Genomic DNA, 17,751 nt, shown 5'->3' on the forward strand with positions numbered 1-17,751 from the left:
CTCCTAGGCCTTCCCAAGCTGGCCATCCGCCAGTCACGGCAACAGGCAGAAGAGGGCTGTGCCTGAGCCGGCGGCCTGCCCCTTTTCCGGGGTTTCGTCCGTGCCCGGGTGGCACGAGAGAGGGGCACTATGGAGCATTTCCGGGACCGCTGGGAGTAGAATGTATCCATGACAAGGATTGTAACATAGTTGTTTTGGTGTGTAAAAATTTGGGAATATTAATTTAGACAATTGAGTGATTTTGTAGTATGCTGGTGGGCATGTGTTGCATTGTATATATTATTGCAATAATTGATGAAATTAACTTTTGTTAAAAAAAAGAACATTATTATTACAGATGAAATATGGGAAAGGACATGTCTCTTGGGCCATAAGCTGACAAGCAGCCCCTCTTGGAGGGGGTTTGATTGGAAAATTAAAATGAGAGTATTTAGGACACTGGCAAGATACAGTAACACCTCAAATTTAAGCTGGAGACAATGTGGGAAGATCGGTGATCACACACATATTTTTTGGGATTGTCCCAAATTGTACCAATACTGGAGACACATCCAGGTAGAGATTAAATTCATTCTGGGAATGGATCTAACTTTGGAACCGGCTTGTTTCATATTAGGAGATACTCCAGCAGCGACAGATATTCAAAACCTGAAATATTTGCTTGGGGTGATGCTGTTGATTGTTAAAAAGATGATAACAGTGCTATGGAGAAAGGAAATGCCACCGAATGTTCAACAGTGGAGGGAAAGATTGAAAAATGTATACTTGATGGAAAGTATAACGGCCAAACTCCAGTTGAGGACTGATGCCTTTAATATTATACTAGACCAAGTGCAGACCCGTTGGGTGTGCTCCCCCAATGGTGCGATCCCCCAACCCAATATTCCACCATGCACCCGTCTCCTCCAACGGAACTGAACCCGTTCCCAAATGTAAGATTCCAGCACTCCCCTGCCTCCCTCAGCAGTGGATTGAAAAAAAATCCCAATTGCACCTACCCTGCCTGCTGCAGCAGTTCCAATTGCAATACCAATTGGCCCTCCCCCTCCTGTTGAAGCACTTGCTGTGATATCCCATTGAGGTGAAAAGTTCAGAGTGTTCCTGTCTTGCAACTTTGTTTTGAAGTGTGTTGGAAGCTGATAGGAAGGAGCAGCCGTCCATGTAAATGGATCCATTCTGATTGGACATCTGCGAGTATTGGGCATTGTGACATCACACGATGGAACGAATCAAAAGGCAGAAAGGCAGCCGACAGCCGGACGGACGGCAGCAACAGAGTTTTATATAATAACTAGACCAAGTGCAGACCCGTTGGGTCTGTTTCCCCAACAGCGTTTGCGGGGGGGGGGGGAGGAGGAGGGAGGAAGAGGAAACGGGATAGATTTGGGAGGGAAAGGAGAGGGGGGGGTGGGGGGTGAGAGATGGGAGGGAGGATGGGGTGGGGGACAGAGGGGAAAGAGTGGGGAGGGAGAGAGTGGAGGGGAAGGGGGAGAGAAGTGGAAGAGTGGGGAGGGAGGTGGAGAGGGGTAGCGGGAGTGATGGAAGAGGGACAGAGGGATAGGTGGAAGGGGGGGGGGGGAGAGAGGGAAGGGGGTGGGGTAGACAGGGAAGGGGGGTGCGGGAGAGAGGGATGGGAGAGGGGTGAGGAGAGGGGGAGGAGAGAGTGGGAGAGAAGTGAAAGAGTGGGAGAGAAGTGAAAGAGTGGGGAGGGAGGGAGGGGGGGTAGCGGGAGTGGTAGAAGAGGGACGGGGGGAGTGGTGGAAGAGGGACAGAGGGGTAGGGGATGGGGTGGGGGAGAGAGGGGAAGGGGGGAAGAGAGAGGGGTGGGGGTGGGAGAGGCGTGGGGTAAGGGATAGAAGTGGAAGAGTGGGGAGGGGGGGGTAGGGGGGAGTGGTGAAAGAGGGACAGAGGGGTAGGGGGAAGGGGGTGGCGGTAGCGATGTAAGGGGGGTAGGGGAGAGAGAGATGGGTGGGAGAGGGAGAGGGGTGGGGAGAGGGAAACATAGAAATTAAGTGCAGGAGTAGGCCATTCGGACCTTTGAGCCTGCACCACCATTCAATATGATCATGGCTGATCATCCAACTCAGTATCCTGTACCTGCCTTCTCTCCATACCCCCTGATCCCTTTAGCCACACTGGCCACATCTAAATCCCTCTTAAATATAGCCAATGAACTGGCCTCAACTACCTTCATCCTTAAACTGTGTCCCGCTTGTCCTGGAGTTCCCCAACATCGGGAACAATCTTCCTGCATCAGACAAATGCAATTCAGGACTTTTCTCTTCACAAGCAAAGTCAGAATGACAGTTAGTGAAGAATTCGAACAATCGCTGAATGTTCAGATGCTGCGCGCGCGCCTCCTGCACGAAAGGGGGGGGAGGGGGCGCGTGTGTCGTCACGCACAAAGATCTTGTAGCGGTGAGCTCCGCTATAAGATCTTTGGTCACACACTAAGCTCGCGCCTCCACAAACAGATGAGCGTTTTCTTGAATGGAGAGCACGTGGGTGCCTCCACAAACAGTCACACGCACTGTGGACCCGCCCCCACAAACAATATTGGGGGAGGAAGGGGAGGAGGAGGGGGGAGAGGGGGAGGGGGAGGAGAAGAAGAGGGGGAGGAGAGGATGGGGGAGAGAGGTGGGGGGAGGGGTTAGAGCAGGTGTGCATGAGTCGAGAGAAGAGAGAAGGGCAGAGAGAGAGAGGGAGGCTGGGACAACAACAAAAAAGCTGGATAAACTAAGCGGGTGCAGCGGCATCTATGGACCGAAGGAAAAGGGCAACGTTTTTGGCCGAAACCCGGAAGAAGGGTTTTGGCCAAAAACGTTGACCATTCAATTCGCTCCATAGATGCTGCCGCACCCGCTGTGTTTATCCAGCTTTTTTTATGTCGACCATCGATTTTCCAGCATATGTAGTTCCTTCTTAAAGGCAGAGACTGTGCACGGTAAGGGAATGAGGAGGGAGAGGGGGAAGAGTGCGGAGGGAGGGGGAGAGTGGGATGGGTGGAAGAGAGGGGTGGGGGGGAGAGAGGGGAAAGAGTGTGGGGGGGGAGGGGGGGGGGGGGGGAGAAGTGGAAGAGTGGGGAGGGGAGGGGGGGAGGGGGGGAGAGGGAGAGGGGTAGCAGGAATGGTGGAAGAGGGACAGGGGGAGTGGTGGAAGAGGGACAGAGGGGTAGGGGAAGGGGTGGGGGAGAGAGGGGAAGGGAGGGGGAGACAGGGGTGGAGGAGGGAGAGGGGTGGGGTAAGGGGAGAGAAGCGGCGGGAGAGGGAGGGGAAGGGGGAGTGGTGGAAGAGGGACAGAGGTGAAGGGTGCGGGGCAGAGGGAAGGGGGTGGGGTAGAGAGGGAAGGGGTGGGAGAGAGAGGGATGGGAGAGGGGTGAGGAGAGGGAGAGGGGGAGGAGAGAAGGAGGAGAGAAGTGGAAGAATGGGCAGGGAGGGAGGGGTAGCGGGAGTGGTGGAAGAGGGACGGGGGAGTGGTGGAAGAGGGACAGGGGTTGGGGAAGGGGTGTGACAGGGAAGGGTAGAAAGAGGGGTGAGGTAGGGAGAAGGGTGGAGGAAGAGGAGAGAAGTGGGAGAGTGGAGAGGAAGGGGTAGAGAGACTGGTGGAAGAGGGACAGAGTGGTAGGGGAAGGGGGTGGGGTAGAGAGGGAAGGGGTGTGGGAGAGAGAGAGAGATGAGTGGCAGAGGGAGAGGGGTGAGGAGAGGGACACATAGAAACATAATTAAGTGCAGGAGTAGGCCATTCGGCCCTTCGAGTCTGCACCGCCATTCAATATGATCACGGCTGATCATCCAACTCAGTATCCCGTACCTGCCTTCTCTCCATACCCCCTGATCCCTTTAGCCACAAGGGCCACATCTAACTCCCTCTTAAATATAGCCAATGAACTGACCTCAACTACCTTCTGTGGCAGAGAATTCCAGAGACTCACCACTATCTGTGTGAAAAATGTTTTCCTCATCTCAGTACTAAAGGATTTCCCCTTTATCCTTAAACTGTGTCCCGCTTGTCCTGGACTTCCCCAACATCTGGAACAATCTTCCTGCATCAGACAAATGCAATTCAGGACTTTTCTTTTCACAAGCAAAGACAGAATGACAGTTAGTGAAGAATTCGAATAATCACTGAGCGTTCTCTATGGCAACAATGTATTTGAGCATTGGGCATTGTGACATCACACGATGGAACGTTCACCAGGGGCTGGGGCAGGTGCTGCTTCTATGGGTGAGAAACCAGTTTATTTTTGAAATATTGTGGTGGGGAGGGGGGGGGGGGGGGTGAAGGATTTGATTAAAAAAGTGTACTTAAACACGACGAAATGTAATGAGGAGCGGATACTTAGAAAGAAAAGCGAAATCTCTACCGAAATGGAAAATATGTCGGCGATTCCGCATCCGGTTTCGGAGTTGCGGGGAATCAAAGGAAGAAATGCGGCCGGAAGCCGTACATGCAAATGGATCCATTCCGATTGGACGTCTGCGAGCGTCGGGCATCGCGATTGGACGTCCGCGAGCATCAGGCATTGTGACATCGTACGGCGGGAATGAATCGAAAGGCAGGAAGGGCGCCGTACGGCAGGCGGTCGGATGGGGCGAGAGTTTTAATATTAGATAGATAGATAGATAGATGGAAGCCGGGAGTATTACAAATGCCAAGAATGATTAAAGATATGAATTGATGAGCTTGCTTTGGTGCCTGTGAATAAGATGCTTCTATGGTAGAATGTTAACAGGATCTGATGCGATGCTAATAGAGGCTAGGTGATCTGTACTTTGTCAATTTGCGATTGTCCTTTGTGTGTCTTTTTGTTTGGTCTGTTTGTGTATTTTGTTATGTAAATCAATGTTGAGTTCAAAAAAAAGGAGTGCATATGACAGGATGGTGCTGATGGAGTTTCACCCATATAACATGATATAAAATAATATTCACAAAACCAAACCGTGGTAACACACCGATCACCATAGTACTAAATCATAGTACTAAATCATCAAATTATCTAAGACGCTACATTTCAAATGTAACACAATCCTTATAGAAATCCCCCAGGGTGCGTGTAGTCCCTCGAATGTACCACCTGGGCATCATGCAACCCCGAAAAAATGTCAGTAAGCCGGCTGGGGCAGAGCCCTCTTCCATCTGACATCGTGACTCGCGGATGGCCAGCTTGCAACCCGACCAGAACATCTTTTTTTTTTTTTTTTTTTTTTTTTTTAAATCAAGAAATTTATTCAATTATTAAAAAATATAATAATTACACTACAATAAAACAAGCCAGAACCCACCACCATAAATACAATACAAACATATATCCATAATAAACTATTATACAATTATGATACAATCCTTATTGAGGATACATTCAACACCCTGTGGAGCCCAGCGGTCCCGGAACTCCCTCAGGGTGCCCACAGTATTCCCTTTCTAATCCCACCCAGGCACGGACGTAACCCCGGAAAAGGGGCAGGCAGCTGGCCCGGGTAGAGCCCTCCGCCGTCTGGCGCTGTGACTCGCGGATAGCCAGCTTGCCCTGAGCCCAACCCTCTCCACTGGGCACAGGGGTGTCTATACATGGTTAGATGCCACTAAGTAGATGGCAATGGCCATAATCATTTGTGTGTTGCAAGGCCACCAGGGTCCCCTTCCATGTGCTGACCTCTCCTTTGGAGAAGGAATTTTTAACAAGGCTCCGCTTCTTCAACATCTGCAGTAAGATGCTGCAGAAGTTCTACCCATCGGTGGTAGCCAGTGCCATCTTCTTCGCTGCCTTGTGCTGGGGCAACAGGGCGAAGGCTGCAGACACCAACACGATCAACAAACTCATCAGGAAGGCCGGCTCCGTCCTGGGGGCGGAGTTGGATTCACGGGAGGTTGGTCTTGGAGGGGGGGATGCTCCTCAAACTGCGGAGCATCTTTTGGACAATACAGCTCACCCCCTCCATGACACACTGGTCAACCTGAGGAGCACCTTCAGCAACAGACTGGTTCCACCAAGATGCAGCACAGAACGCCACAGGAGATCCTTCTTCCCTGTGGCTATCAAACTGTACAACTCCTCCCCCTTCTGTCGTGGGTTAGAATGACACTGACTCCACTCCCCCTCCCTAATCTTTGCACAAAATCCCCCCCCCCCAAGCCTTTCCACTCAAGTCACATTAATTTCATGTTTCATGTTGGGGAGGAGAGGGGAGGGGAGGGGAGGGGGCATGGAGGGACGGGGGAGGGGCATGGAGTGGAGGGGGAAGGGAGGGCGGGGTGGGGGGGGGGAGGGGCAGGAAGGGGGGGAGAGGGGGCAGGGGGGGGGCAGGGGGGGAGGGGCAAGGGAGGGGAGGGGCAGGGAAGGGAGGGGAGGGGGGGGGGGGGGGAAGGGAGGGCAGGGGGAGGGGCAGGGAGGGGAGGGGAGGGCAGGGGGGGAGGGGCAGGGAAGTGAGGGGCAGGGAGGGGAGGGGCAGGGGGGGGGCAGGGGCAGGGAGGAGGGAGGGGCAGGGAGGGGGAGGAGCAGGGAGGGGAGGGGTGGGGCAGGGGGGGGGGGGGAGGGGCAGGGAGGGTAGCTCACGGCTACCAAGTGACGTTATTTCTCCAAAACAAAACAAAACTGGAAACGGAGGTACAGGAGCAGAATTGGGCCATTCGGCCCCATCAAGTCTACTCCGCCATTCAATCGTGGCTGATCCATCTCTCCCTCCATTGGCCGATCCAGGCCTTTCACTATTCGGTATGTTTCTGAGTCTGCGATGGGGCAGTAGGAGGGGGGCGGGGGATGGGGTTAGGGGGGTCTTTACGGTGGAGATGAAGGTGATGTTCTCTGCCTCGGTGGGCACTGGGGTCCCGTTGTCCTTGTTGCGGCGGTTGCGACGGCAACGGCAGGAGACCATTGCGCCCACGGTCGCTACCAGCTGGGTCTTCTGGAAGGCCTCTGTGCTGAAGTAGTAGAGGATGGGATCGAGAGCGGCGTTGGAGGAAGCCAGGAGCTGGGCCGCGTGGTAGACGAGGAGCGCGGTGCGATTTGAACGCCGTTGAAGTTGGCCGTAGAAGGGCAGCACGGCGTGGTAGGGCAGGAAACAGAAGGTAAAGATCAGCAGGTTGGCCAGGATCATGTTCTGGGTCTTGCGCACCTTGTTGAGGTGGGGGTCCGGCCTGCCGCTGCCCCTCACACTCCTCAGTGCCAGCAGGGAGCAGACCAGGAGCAGAGCGAAGGGCAGCCCAAAGCCAATGGAGAGGGTGAAGGACACAGTCAGGGGATTGGTCACTGCACTGTGATCGAGGCAACTGTGGTTGGTGGCATTGTTCTTGCCCAGCTTCAAGATGAGGTAGGGTGGCAGGCTGGAGCCAACCGATAGCAGCCAGACCACGGCACTGACCCAGGGGGCGGCATGGTGAAGCCGACGGAGGGGCAAGTGCATGGGCCAGAGGGTGGCGATGCAGCGGTCCAGGCTGATGCAGGCCAGGAAGAAAATGCTGGTGTACATGTTGACCAGAAAGATGAGGCCGGTGACCTGGCACACCTGCTGTGCCACCTTCCCGCTCCTGGTGATGTACACCAACCGGAAGGGCAGGAAGCAGACCAGCAGGAGGTCAGCCGTGGCCAGGTTCCTCATGTACACCATGGTGCCCGAGCGCAGGTGGATGTCGTGGCAGAAGACCCATAGGGCAACCACGTTGAGGACCAGCCCCATGGCGATGATGACACCATACACCAGGGTGAAAGGCAGCTCCCACTGTCTCTCTGTCCCGTTCCCCTTCTCTGTGGCGTTGCCCTCTGTCCCGTTCCCCATCTCTGTGGCGTTGTCCTCTGACCAAGTCCTGTAACCAGAGAGGCAGCAAGTGAGGGAAGGGCAAGCGGGAAAGGCTGATAGAAACATAGAAACACAGAAACAGGCTCTGGATTTTGTTTTTGACGGCTGGTGGGGTGAAAGGTGAGGATCCTCCACCATAGATGAGCCTCGCACCAGGGTCTCCACTATACCCCGCAATAATGCTCACTCTCCCCATCCCCCCACTCGCAACAAGGGCAGAGTCTCCCAACTCCTCACCTTTCACCCCACCAGTCGTCACATACAACAAGTAATCCTCCGTCAGTTTCGCCACCTCCAACGTGACCCCACCACTCGCCACATCTTCTCATCTCCCCCCATGTCTGCCTTCCGCAAAGTCCGCTCCCTCCGTAACTCCCTTGTCAATTCTTCCCTTCCCTCCCGTACCACCCCCTCCCCGGGCACTTTCCGTTGCAATCGCACAAGATGCAACACTTGTCGCTTTACCTCCCCCCCCCTACTCCATTCAAGGACCCAAGCAGTCGTTCCAGGTGCGACAGAGGTTCACCAGCATCTCCTCCAACCTCATCTATTGCATCCGCTGCTCTAGATGTCAGCTGATCTACATCGGTGAGACCAAGCGGAGGCTGGGCGATTGTTTCACCGAACACCTCCACTCGGTCCGCAATAACCAACCTAACCTCCCGGTGGCTCAGCATTTCAACTACCCCTCCCATTCCGTATCCGACCTTTCTGTCCTGGGCCTCTTCCATGGCCAGAGTGAGCAACACCGAAAATTGGAGGAACAGCACCTCATATTCTGCTTGGGGAGTCTGCATCCTGGGGGCATGAACATTGAATTCTCCCAATCTCGTTAGTCCTTGCTGTCTCCTCCCATTCCTCAGCCCTCGGGCTCCTCCTCCTCCTCCTTTTTCCTTTCTTCTCCCCGCCACCCCCCCCCCACCACCCATCAGCCTGAAGAAGGGTTTTGGCCCAAAACGTTGCCTATTTCCTTCGCTCCATAGATGCTGCTGCACCCGCTGAGTTTCTCCAGCATTTTTGTGTAATGCAGAAAGAGGAGTAGGCCATTCGGACCTTCGAGCCAGCACCACCATTCAATATCATCATGGCTGATCATCCAAAATCAGTACCCCGTTCCTACTTTCTCACAAGGTCATAAGTTCTTTGGAATAGAATTAGGCCATTTGGCCCATCAAGTCAACCACCATTCAATCATGGCTGATCTATCTCTCCTTCCCAACCCCATTTTCCTGCCTTCTCCCCATGACAATAGATAGAAACATAGAAACATAGAAATTAGGTGCAGGATAGGCCATTCGGCCCTTCGAGCCTGCACCGCCATTCAATATGATCATGGCTGATCATCCAACTCAGTATCCCGTACCTGCCTTCTCTCCATACCCCCTGATCCCCTTAGCCACAAGGGCCACATCTAACTCCCTCTTAATATAGCCAATGAACTGGCCTCAACTACCCTCTGTGGCAGAGAGTTCCAGAGATTCACCACTCTCTGTGTGAAAAAAGTTCTTCTCATCTCGGTTTTTAAGGATTTCCCCCTTATCCTTAAGCTGTGACCCTTTGTCCTGGACTTCCCTAACATCAGGAACACTCTTCCTGCATCTAGCCTGTCCAACCCCTTAAGAATTTTGTAAGTTTCTATAAGATCCCCTCTCAATCTCCTACATGATAGACAATAGACTATAGGTGCTGGAGTAGGCCATTCAGCCCTTCGAACCAGCACCGCCATTCAATGTGATCATCCACAATCAGTACCCCGTTCCTGCCTTCTCCCCATATCCCTTGACACCGCTATCTTTAAGAGCTCTATCTAACTCTCTATTGAAAGCATCCAGAGAACCGGCCTCCACTGTCCTCTGAGGCATGCAGGTACAGCAGGCTGTGAAGAAAGCAAATGGCATGTTGGCCTTCATAACAAGAGGAGTTGAGTATGGGAGCAAAGAGGTCCTTCTGCAGTTGTACAGAGCCCTAGTGAGACAACACCTGGAGTATTGTGTGCGGTTTTGGTCTCCAAATTTGAGGAAGGACATTCTTGCTATTGAGGGAGTGCAGCGTAGGTTTACAAGGTTAATTCCCGGGATGGCGGGACTGTCATATGCTGAGAGAATGGAGCGGCTGGGCTTGTATACTCTGGAATTTATAAGGATGAGAGGAGATCTTATTGAAACATATTAAAGGTGACACGCTAGAGGCAGGAAACATGTTCCTGTTGTTGGGGGGGGGGTCCAGAACCAGGGGCTACAGTTTAAGAATAAGGAATAAGCCATTTAGAACAGAGATGAGGAAACACTTTTTCACACAGAAAGTTTTTCACACAGAAATTATCTGCCTCAGAGGTCAGTGGAGGCCGGTTCTCTGGATACTTTCAAGATAGAGCTCTTGGAAATAGCAGAGTCAGGAGATATGGGGAGAAGGCAGGAACAGGGTACTGATTGTGGATGATCAGCCATGTTCATAGCAAAAGGATTTGAGTATAGGAGCAGGGAGGTTCTACTGCAGTTTTACAAGGTCTTGGTGAGACCACACCTGGAGTATTGCGTACAGTTTTGGTCTCCAAATCTGAGGAAGGACATTATTGCCATAGAGGGAGTGCAGAGAAGGTTCACCAGACTGATTCCTGGGATGTCAGGACTTTCATATGAAGAAAGACTGGATAGACTCGGCTTGTACTCGCTAGAATTTAGGAGATTGAGGGGAGATCTTATAGAAACTTACAAAATTCTTAAAGGGTTGGACAGGCTAGATGCAGGAAGATTGTTCCCGATGTTTGGGAAGTCCAGGACAAGGGATCACAGCTTAAGGATAGAAGGGAAATCCTTTAGGACCGAGATGAGAAAAACCTTTTTCACAAAGAGAGTGGTGAATCTCTGGAACTCTCTGCCACAGAAGGTAGTTGAGGCCAGTTCATTAGCCATATTTAAGAGGGAGTTAGATGTGGCCCTTGTGGCTAAAGGGATCAGGGGGTATGGAGAGAAGGCAGGTACAGGATACTGAGTTGAATGATCAGCCATGATCACATTGAATGGCGGTGCAGGCTTGAAGGGCCGAATGGCCTACTCCTGCAGCTTTTGTCGATAGTCTATAACCTCTGATACCCGTACTAATCAAGAATCTATCTATCTCTGACTTAACAATATCCACAAGACTTGGCCTCCACAGCCTTCTGTGGCAAAGAATTCCACAGATTCACCACTCTCTGGTTGAATACATTTCTCCTTATCTCCTTTCTAAAAAACGTCCTTTAATTCTGAGGCTACGACCTCTAGTCCTAGACTCTCCCACTAGTGGAAATGTCCTTTCCACATCCACTTTATCCAAGCCTTTAACAATTCTGTATGTTTCTCCCCATATCTCTTGATTCTGTTAGCCCTAACAACTGTATCTAACTCTCTCTTGAAATCATCCAGTGAATTGGCCTCCACTGACTTCAACAGCAGAGAATTCCACAGATTCACAACTCTCTAGGTGAAAAAGTGTTTCCTCATCTCAGTCTTAATTGGCTTTCCCCATATTGTTAATCTGTGACAACTGGTTCTGGACTCCCCCAACATGGGAAATATTTTTTCATGCATCTAGCCTGTCCATTCCCTTAAGGGCCTGTCCCTTCGAGCATGCGACTGCATGCGGCAAGCGCGACCTAACGTGGGGCCGGTCCCACTTCGATCGCCAGAGCCGTATGGAGTTGTGCAGATGAAAAAGTTACTTTTATAACTACTAAACCAGGTTTTTTACGAACCATCGCCTGTTTCTCACCTCCTGTCTGTCTTTTAATTCTTTTATCTTGTTCCTCTGCCCACTGGCATTCTAGTTGCATTACTTTCCATCCTTTCCGAGTGCTATCCTTGTTTCTTAACTCTATCCCCTGTTTACATGCAGTATCCATCCAACTTCGAACTCTCCTCTCCTCATGCTTCTTCTCTGCTTCTGCTTTCCATGTTTTAATTCCCTTCTTCCATTTCTTTCCTGCCTTCCTTTCCCATATCAACACCTCTGCTTTTTTAATTGTCTCGACATTCCATGTGCCCCCTACTGGCCAGGCTTCATCCCCCAACCGTTTGGTCAACTTGTAACTTAACATTCTAAATGTCTTAAACTTAGGATTCAAATAACACATATATGGGACTGGTATCCAGAGCATTCCCCATAGATAGATAGAGAGAAAGAGAGAGAGAAAACAGACTTCTTAATTCCGAATCGTTCCAAATATATCAACCAGGCCGTCCTGCTAAATGAGACCCCAGTTTCCCAATTTGGCTGACATTAACTCTTTAATATACGACCCAAGTGTCTCAACGAGGCAGACTCGCTAACCAAGACCCCAGTTTTGTTTCAACTTGGCAGACTTCTTAATACTGTAATATACAACGTCACTTATTTCTCAACCCGACAACTCTTCGGATGTCTCAATAAGCCAAACACACACCTCAACCCCCGTTCAACCCGACACATCACGGATGTCTCAACGAGGCCGATGAGCCCTTAGTAGAGAGAGATTAAAAAAGAAAACAAAGAGAGATAGACAGAGAGGAACCGCTCAAGTCGTTCTTAAAAATATACACAATTCTGTCTTAAAAATGCATACACAATTCTGTCTTAAAAATACATACACAATCCCTTCTTAAAAAACCCCATATAAAGCCCAACTGCTCTTACCTGCGTCTGTTTCTAAGAACCTCGGCAGGGAACCAATTCAATGTCTGATGAAGGATCACAGACGTTCCCGGGAGTTTCTAGGGAGTCGGTCTTACAAGGGGGCCGATAGAGCTCAGTTATCTCCCTTCCAATCCCGGCAACCTCCGCAACCTCTTGCACAGTCAGCCGTTGATGTGGTCCCAGCGAGGCCTGCATAACTACGCCAATGAAAAAGCTACTTTTATAACTACTAAACCAGGTTCGCTTCTTAATAAACAGACACCACACAAACTGTTTGGTAGACCAGTTCAAAACTTTACTTAACATCGGCCGATGGAAGGGAGCGAGAATTCCAGCTAAGTGACCAATGTAGACACTTGACTGTCCTCGGTCCTCTTCTCTGAACAACAGAATTACATTGCCTTAAATAGGGTTTTTTTGTCCCCTTAGCACATTCCACAGACATTAGTCATGGTCATGGTGTGTCTTGGGTCTATTTGTTTGTAATGTATGGCTGCAGAAATGTCATTTCATTTGGACCTCAAGGGGTCCAAATGACAAATAAATTGTATCTTGTATGTTGTATCTTGTCAGAGGTACAGGAAAAGGTTTCCACAGAATGCATCACATCAAAGGCATTTTGTTTACATGGCACAAGATATACTAAAAACATTGGCCATTTGTTTTAGGTCATTTTATCTCCAAAGAGATCACCCTAGCTCTTTCGCTGCTTCCTCTCTGTCACTTGGTCCCTCATAAACATAGGCCATTTGGTTTACGACATCTTACATCAAAGAGATCTCTCTAGCTTCTCCTCTCTGCTTGTCACTTGGGAGACAATGTTATAGGATTTATTATCCCACACACTGCAACCTGAGGCAAACCTAATTTGACACTAAATATAAGCTGTAAGCTAGCCCAGAAGCCAATTTAATATCTTCTTATATTTTTAACTAAAATTCGGCTTCATCACAGAGCTGGTCCCGACATCGCGCGGGGCTCCGGAAAACTGACTGGGTTGAAAAATTCCGCGCGGCAACGGCCTGCCGGCCCGCAGCTGCCTCAACGCCGTACGCACCGCCTCGACGGGCGTGCGCAGCGTCTTTACGCCGTACGCAGCGTCTTGACGCCGTATGTCACGCGCGAAATTTCCGCGGACTTCGCTCGAACGTCACGTCACTCACTTGACCTGCACGCGGCCCCCTCTTCCGGTTTGGTCGCGCTTGCCGCATGCAGGTCGCATGCTCGTGGGACAGGCCCTTTAGGAATTGTCCATGTTTCTTCACGAACCCCTCTCATCCTTCTAAATTCCAGGGTGCCCTTCATGCCACTCTGGTACGCAACCTCTATCCGGTGCCCACACACTCCTGGTCAATATGATCCTACAGTCCTAGTATAACTAACCAGCAAAGATTACCACCAATTGCCCAGTGCCCATGCAGACCCTGGGCAAAACAAGCACACCGCTGTTATAACTACAGGTGCACAACCTTTTATCCGAAAGCCTTGGGACCAGACACTTGTCGGATTTCGGACATTTTCGGATTTCAGAATGGAAGATTTTTAGCGTAGATTAGGTAGATAGCGCGGGCGGCTTGAAAAGTCTGGAGCTGCTGCCTCCTCCCGGGTGACCGGGAGAATCATTGCATAAATGTTAGTCAGTTAGTTTGGAGGGATTTTATGTGGTGGTGGAGGAGTCGGGTGAAGGGGGAAACTTTAATTCTTAGTCCCCTACCTGGTCGGCGACTCCCAACCTCGCGGAGCTGGGGGCTCCGTCCGGCCGCGGGCGGCGCCGGTTGGAGCTCCGACCCCGGCAACTCTACCCCTGGCTGCGAGGTGCTCCAAATCCAGCGCCGCCCGCGGTCGGACGTCCCAGCTCCGGGAATGTCGGGAGTCGGCGGCATCGCAGCGCTGGGATACCAGCGGGGAGCGGGCAATGCCTTACCGGGTCGCCGTGCGGCAAGCTCCGGAACGCTGTGGCCGCCTTCTTCCAACATTCGCGGAGCGTCGCTGGATTTGGAGCCGCGGAGCTGGGGGCTCCGTCCGGCCGCGGGCGGCGCCGGTTGCAGCTCCGACCCCGGCAACTCTACCCCTGGCTGCGCGGCTCCAAATCCAGCGACGCTCCGCGATGTTGTGTGTCGGCGGCCACAGCGCTCCGGAGCTTGCCGCACGGCGACCCGGTAAGGCATTGCCCGCTCCCCGCTGGTTTCCCAGCGCTGCGACGCCGCCGACTCCCGACATTTGCGGAGCTGGGGCGTCAGGCCGCGGGCGGCGCTGGATTTGGAGCGCCTCGCAGCCAGGGGTAGAGTTGCCGGGGTCGGAGCTACAACCGACGCCGCCCACAGCCCCACCGGCCACAGCGCTGCGGAGCTTACTGCACGGCGACCCGGTAAGGCATTGACCGCTCCCCGCCTCTCCGACCAGGTAGGGGACTAAGAATTAAAGTTTACCCCTTCACCCCCCTTCACATAAAAGCCCTCCAAACTAACTGACTAACATTTAAGCAATGATTTACAGATGTTTAAGCGTCTCCCGGTCTCCAGGGAGGAGGCAGCCGCTACAGTAGTACAGACCTGGGTTGACCGTGGGTCGTTTTGGGTCAAGTTTGGCGCCAAACGCGAGCTTTGGTGCGCAGACGACATCTGGAAAAAATGGCCGGTTTTCGGAGCTTTTCGGTTTCTGGAACACCGGATAAAAGGTTGTGCACCTGTATAGTCCTGCCACCTCCTGTCCATGCCCTGTGGCCTAGTCAATATAACCTCACTGAAATCTCCTTGAAACTTACCAAATAGTGCAAGGCCTGGATAGAGTGGATGTGGAGAGGATGTTTCCACTAGTGGGAGAGTCTAGGATCAGAGGTCATCGCCTCAGAATTAAAGGACATAATTTTGGAAAGGAGATGAGGGGGAATTTCTTTAGTCTGAGGGTGGTGAATCTGTGGAATTCATTGCCATAGACAACTGTGGAGGCCAAGTGGAGGTTAAGGATAAAGGTGAAATCTTTTAGGACTGAGATGAAAAAATATTTTTCCCACAGAGAGTGGTGAATCTGTGGAATTCTCTGCCACAGAAGGTAGTTGAGGCCAGTTCATTGGCTATATTTAAGAGGGAGTTAGATGTGGCCCTTGTGGCTAAAGGGATCAGGGGGTATGGAGAGAAGGCAGGTACAGGATACTGAGTTGGATGATCAGCCGCGATCATATTGAATGGCGGTGCAGGCTCGAAGTGCCAAATGGCCTCTACTCCTGCACCTATTTTCTATGTTTCTATGGGGAGAAGGCAGGAGAATAGGGTTAGGAGGGAGAGATAGATCAGCCATTATTGAATGGCGAAGTAGACTTGATGGGCCAAATGGCCTCATTCTATCCTATCACATGATCTTATGATCAAACCACCTTGGTAAATCTGCATTCCGAGCACAGAAGATCACTCCCTACCCTTTGCCCACATATCCCTGGTCAATATAATCCTACTGTCCTGGTATAACTACCGAGCAAACACTACCACGCTCTGCCCTTTGCCCATAGTGCCCTTTGCCCATAGTACCCTAGCCCCACACAACCACACCACACTGATATAACCACAGTCCTGGCACAGTCCCAACACCTCTAACCCTGTGCCCTGCTCAATACAACCACACCAGCCTGGTATAACTCCCCTCTAACGACCCAGTCTGGCACCCTCTGCCCTGTGCCCACACAACCCTGGCTAATATAACTGCACATCCTGGGTTTGTGTACACACCACTGGTCTGTATACACATACACCTCTCTGGTCTGTATATACAGACACATATACATCTATGGTATGTGTAAGTACACACACACACTGCCATGGTCTGCATATTTACACACACACACACACCTTCCTGGTCACACACACACACACTTACACACACACACACACACACACACACACACACACACACACACACACACACACACACACACACACACACACACACACACACACACACACACACACACACACACACACACACACACACACACACACACCCATTGGCCTTATAGGTCATTATAATAACATTTCGTCGTCCCGTATACTCACATTGCTACCTGCTGGGGAAGAGGGAGCTCTGGCCTTTAATGCTGGGGGTCTGGTGCACAGGTAATGCCACACCACGGATGGCACAGGCCTCTCTCACCCGTCGTGGCGTTGCTCAATCTTCACCCGAAAGCTGCAGGTGCAAAGGGTTGAACCAGAGAGAGGGTATCATTGATAATAGTGCCCAGATAAGCATGTCACAAAATGGAGGATCTCTGCATTTGCAAAGCCTGCTTGTCCGCTTTGCTGTGAAAAGCTACAAAGCCTCGACTCTTACGGATCCAGGGGGTCTGGACCCTGGGAGGAAGTTGAGTACAGGGTGAAGTCCAGATGTCCCCTCTATTGGTAATATGTATGATGGCTTTGCAGGCATCATTCTAGTAAAGTAGAAACAAGGAACTGCAAAATCTGGTTAAGTTTAGGGATACAGCGCGGACACAGGCCCTTCGGCCCACCGAGACTGTTCCGACCAGTGATCCCCGCACATTAACACTACCCTACACAGACACACTAAAGACAATTTAAAATTTTACCAAAGCCAATTATCCTATAAACCTGCAAGTCTTTGGAGTGTGGTAGGAAACCGGAGCCCCTGGAGAAAGCCCACACAGGTCATGGGAAGACGTACAGTCCATACAGTAGACAATAGACAATAGGTGCAGGAGTAGGCCAATTCGGCCCTTCGAGCCAGCACCGCCATTCACAATGATTATCCACAATCAGTACCCCGTTCCTGCCTTCTCCCCATATCCCCGGACTTAGCTATCTTTAAAAGCTCTATCTAACGCTCTCTTGAAAGCATAGAGGGAATTGGCCTCCACTGCCTTCTGAGGCAGAGAATTCCACAGATTCACAACCCTCTGGGTGAAAAAGCTTTTACTCATCTACAAACCCTTAATAATCTTATATGTTTCAATAAGATCCCCTCTCATTCTTCTAAATTCCAGAGTGTACAAGCCCAGCCGCTCAATTATCTCAGCATATGACAGTCCCGCCATCCCGGGAATTAACCTTGTGAACCTACGCTGCACTCCCTCAATTACAAGAATGTCCTTCCTCAAATTTGGAGACCAAAACTGCATACAATACTCCAGGTATGGTCTCACTAGGGCCCTGTACAACTGCAGAAGAACCTCTTTGCTCCTGTAGTCAACTCTACTAATATGAAAGCCAACTTGCTTTCATCATTGCCTGCTGTATCAGCATGCTTACTTTCAGTGACTGATGAACAAGGACCCCCAGATCTCATTGTACTTCCCAACTTG

The 17,751-nt window shown here is 51.3% G+C and overlaps 1 protein-coding gene across 1 annotated transcript; it reads right to left on the reverse strand.

Annotated features, from left to right (window-relative positions):
* Positions 1 to 6,668: 6,668 nt before the first annotated feature.
* Positions 6,669 to 16,654, reverse strand: LOC129715477 (lysophosphatidic acid receptor 6-like; the record flags this gene model as incomplete). The annotated part of the gene is made up of 2 exons (XM_055665360.1): positions 16,490 to 16,654; positions 6,669 to 7,800 (listed from the first exon to the last, which is right to left on the reverse strand). Coding segments are annotated over exons 1-2 (1,134 nt in total), but the record flags the coding sequence as incomplete, so codon positions are not given.
* Positions 16,655 to 17,751: the final 1,097 nt, after the last annotated feature.

Source organism: Leucoraja erinacea, unplaced genomic scaffold, assembly GCF_028641065.1.
Source record: "Leucoraja erinacea ecotype New England unplaced genomic scaffold, Leri_hhj_1 Leri_119S, whole genome shotgun sequence".
NCBI lineage: Eukaryota > Metazoa > Chordata > Chondrichthyes > Rajiformes > Rajidae > Leucoraja > Leucoraja erinaceus.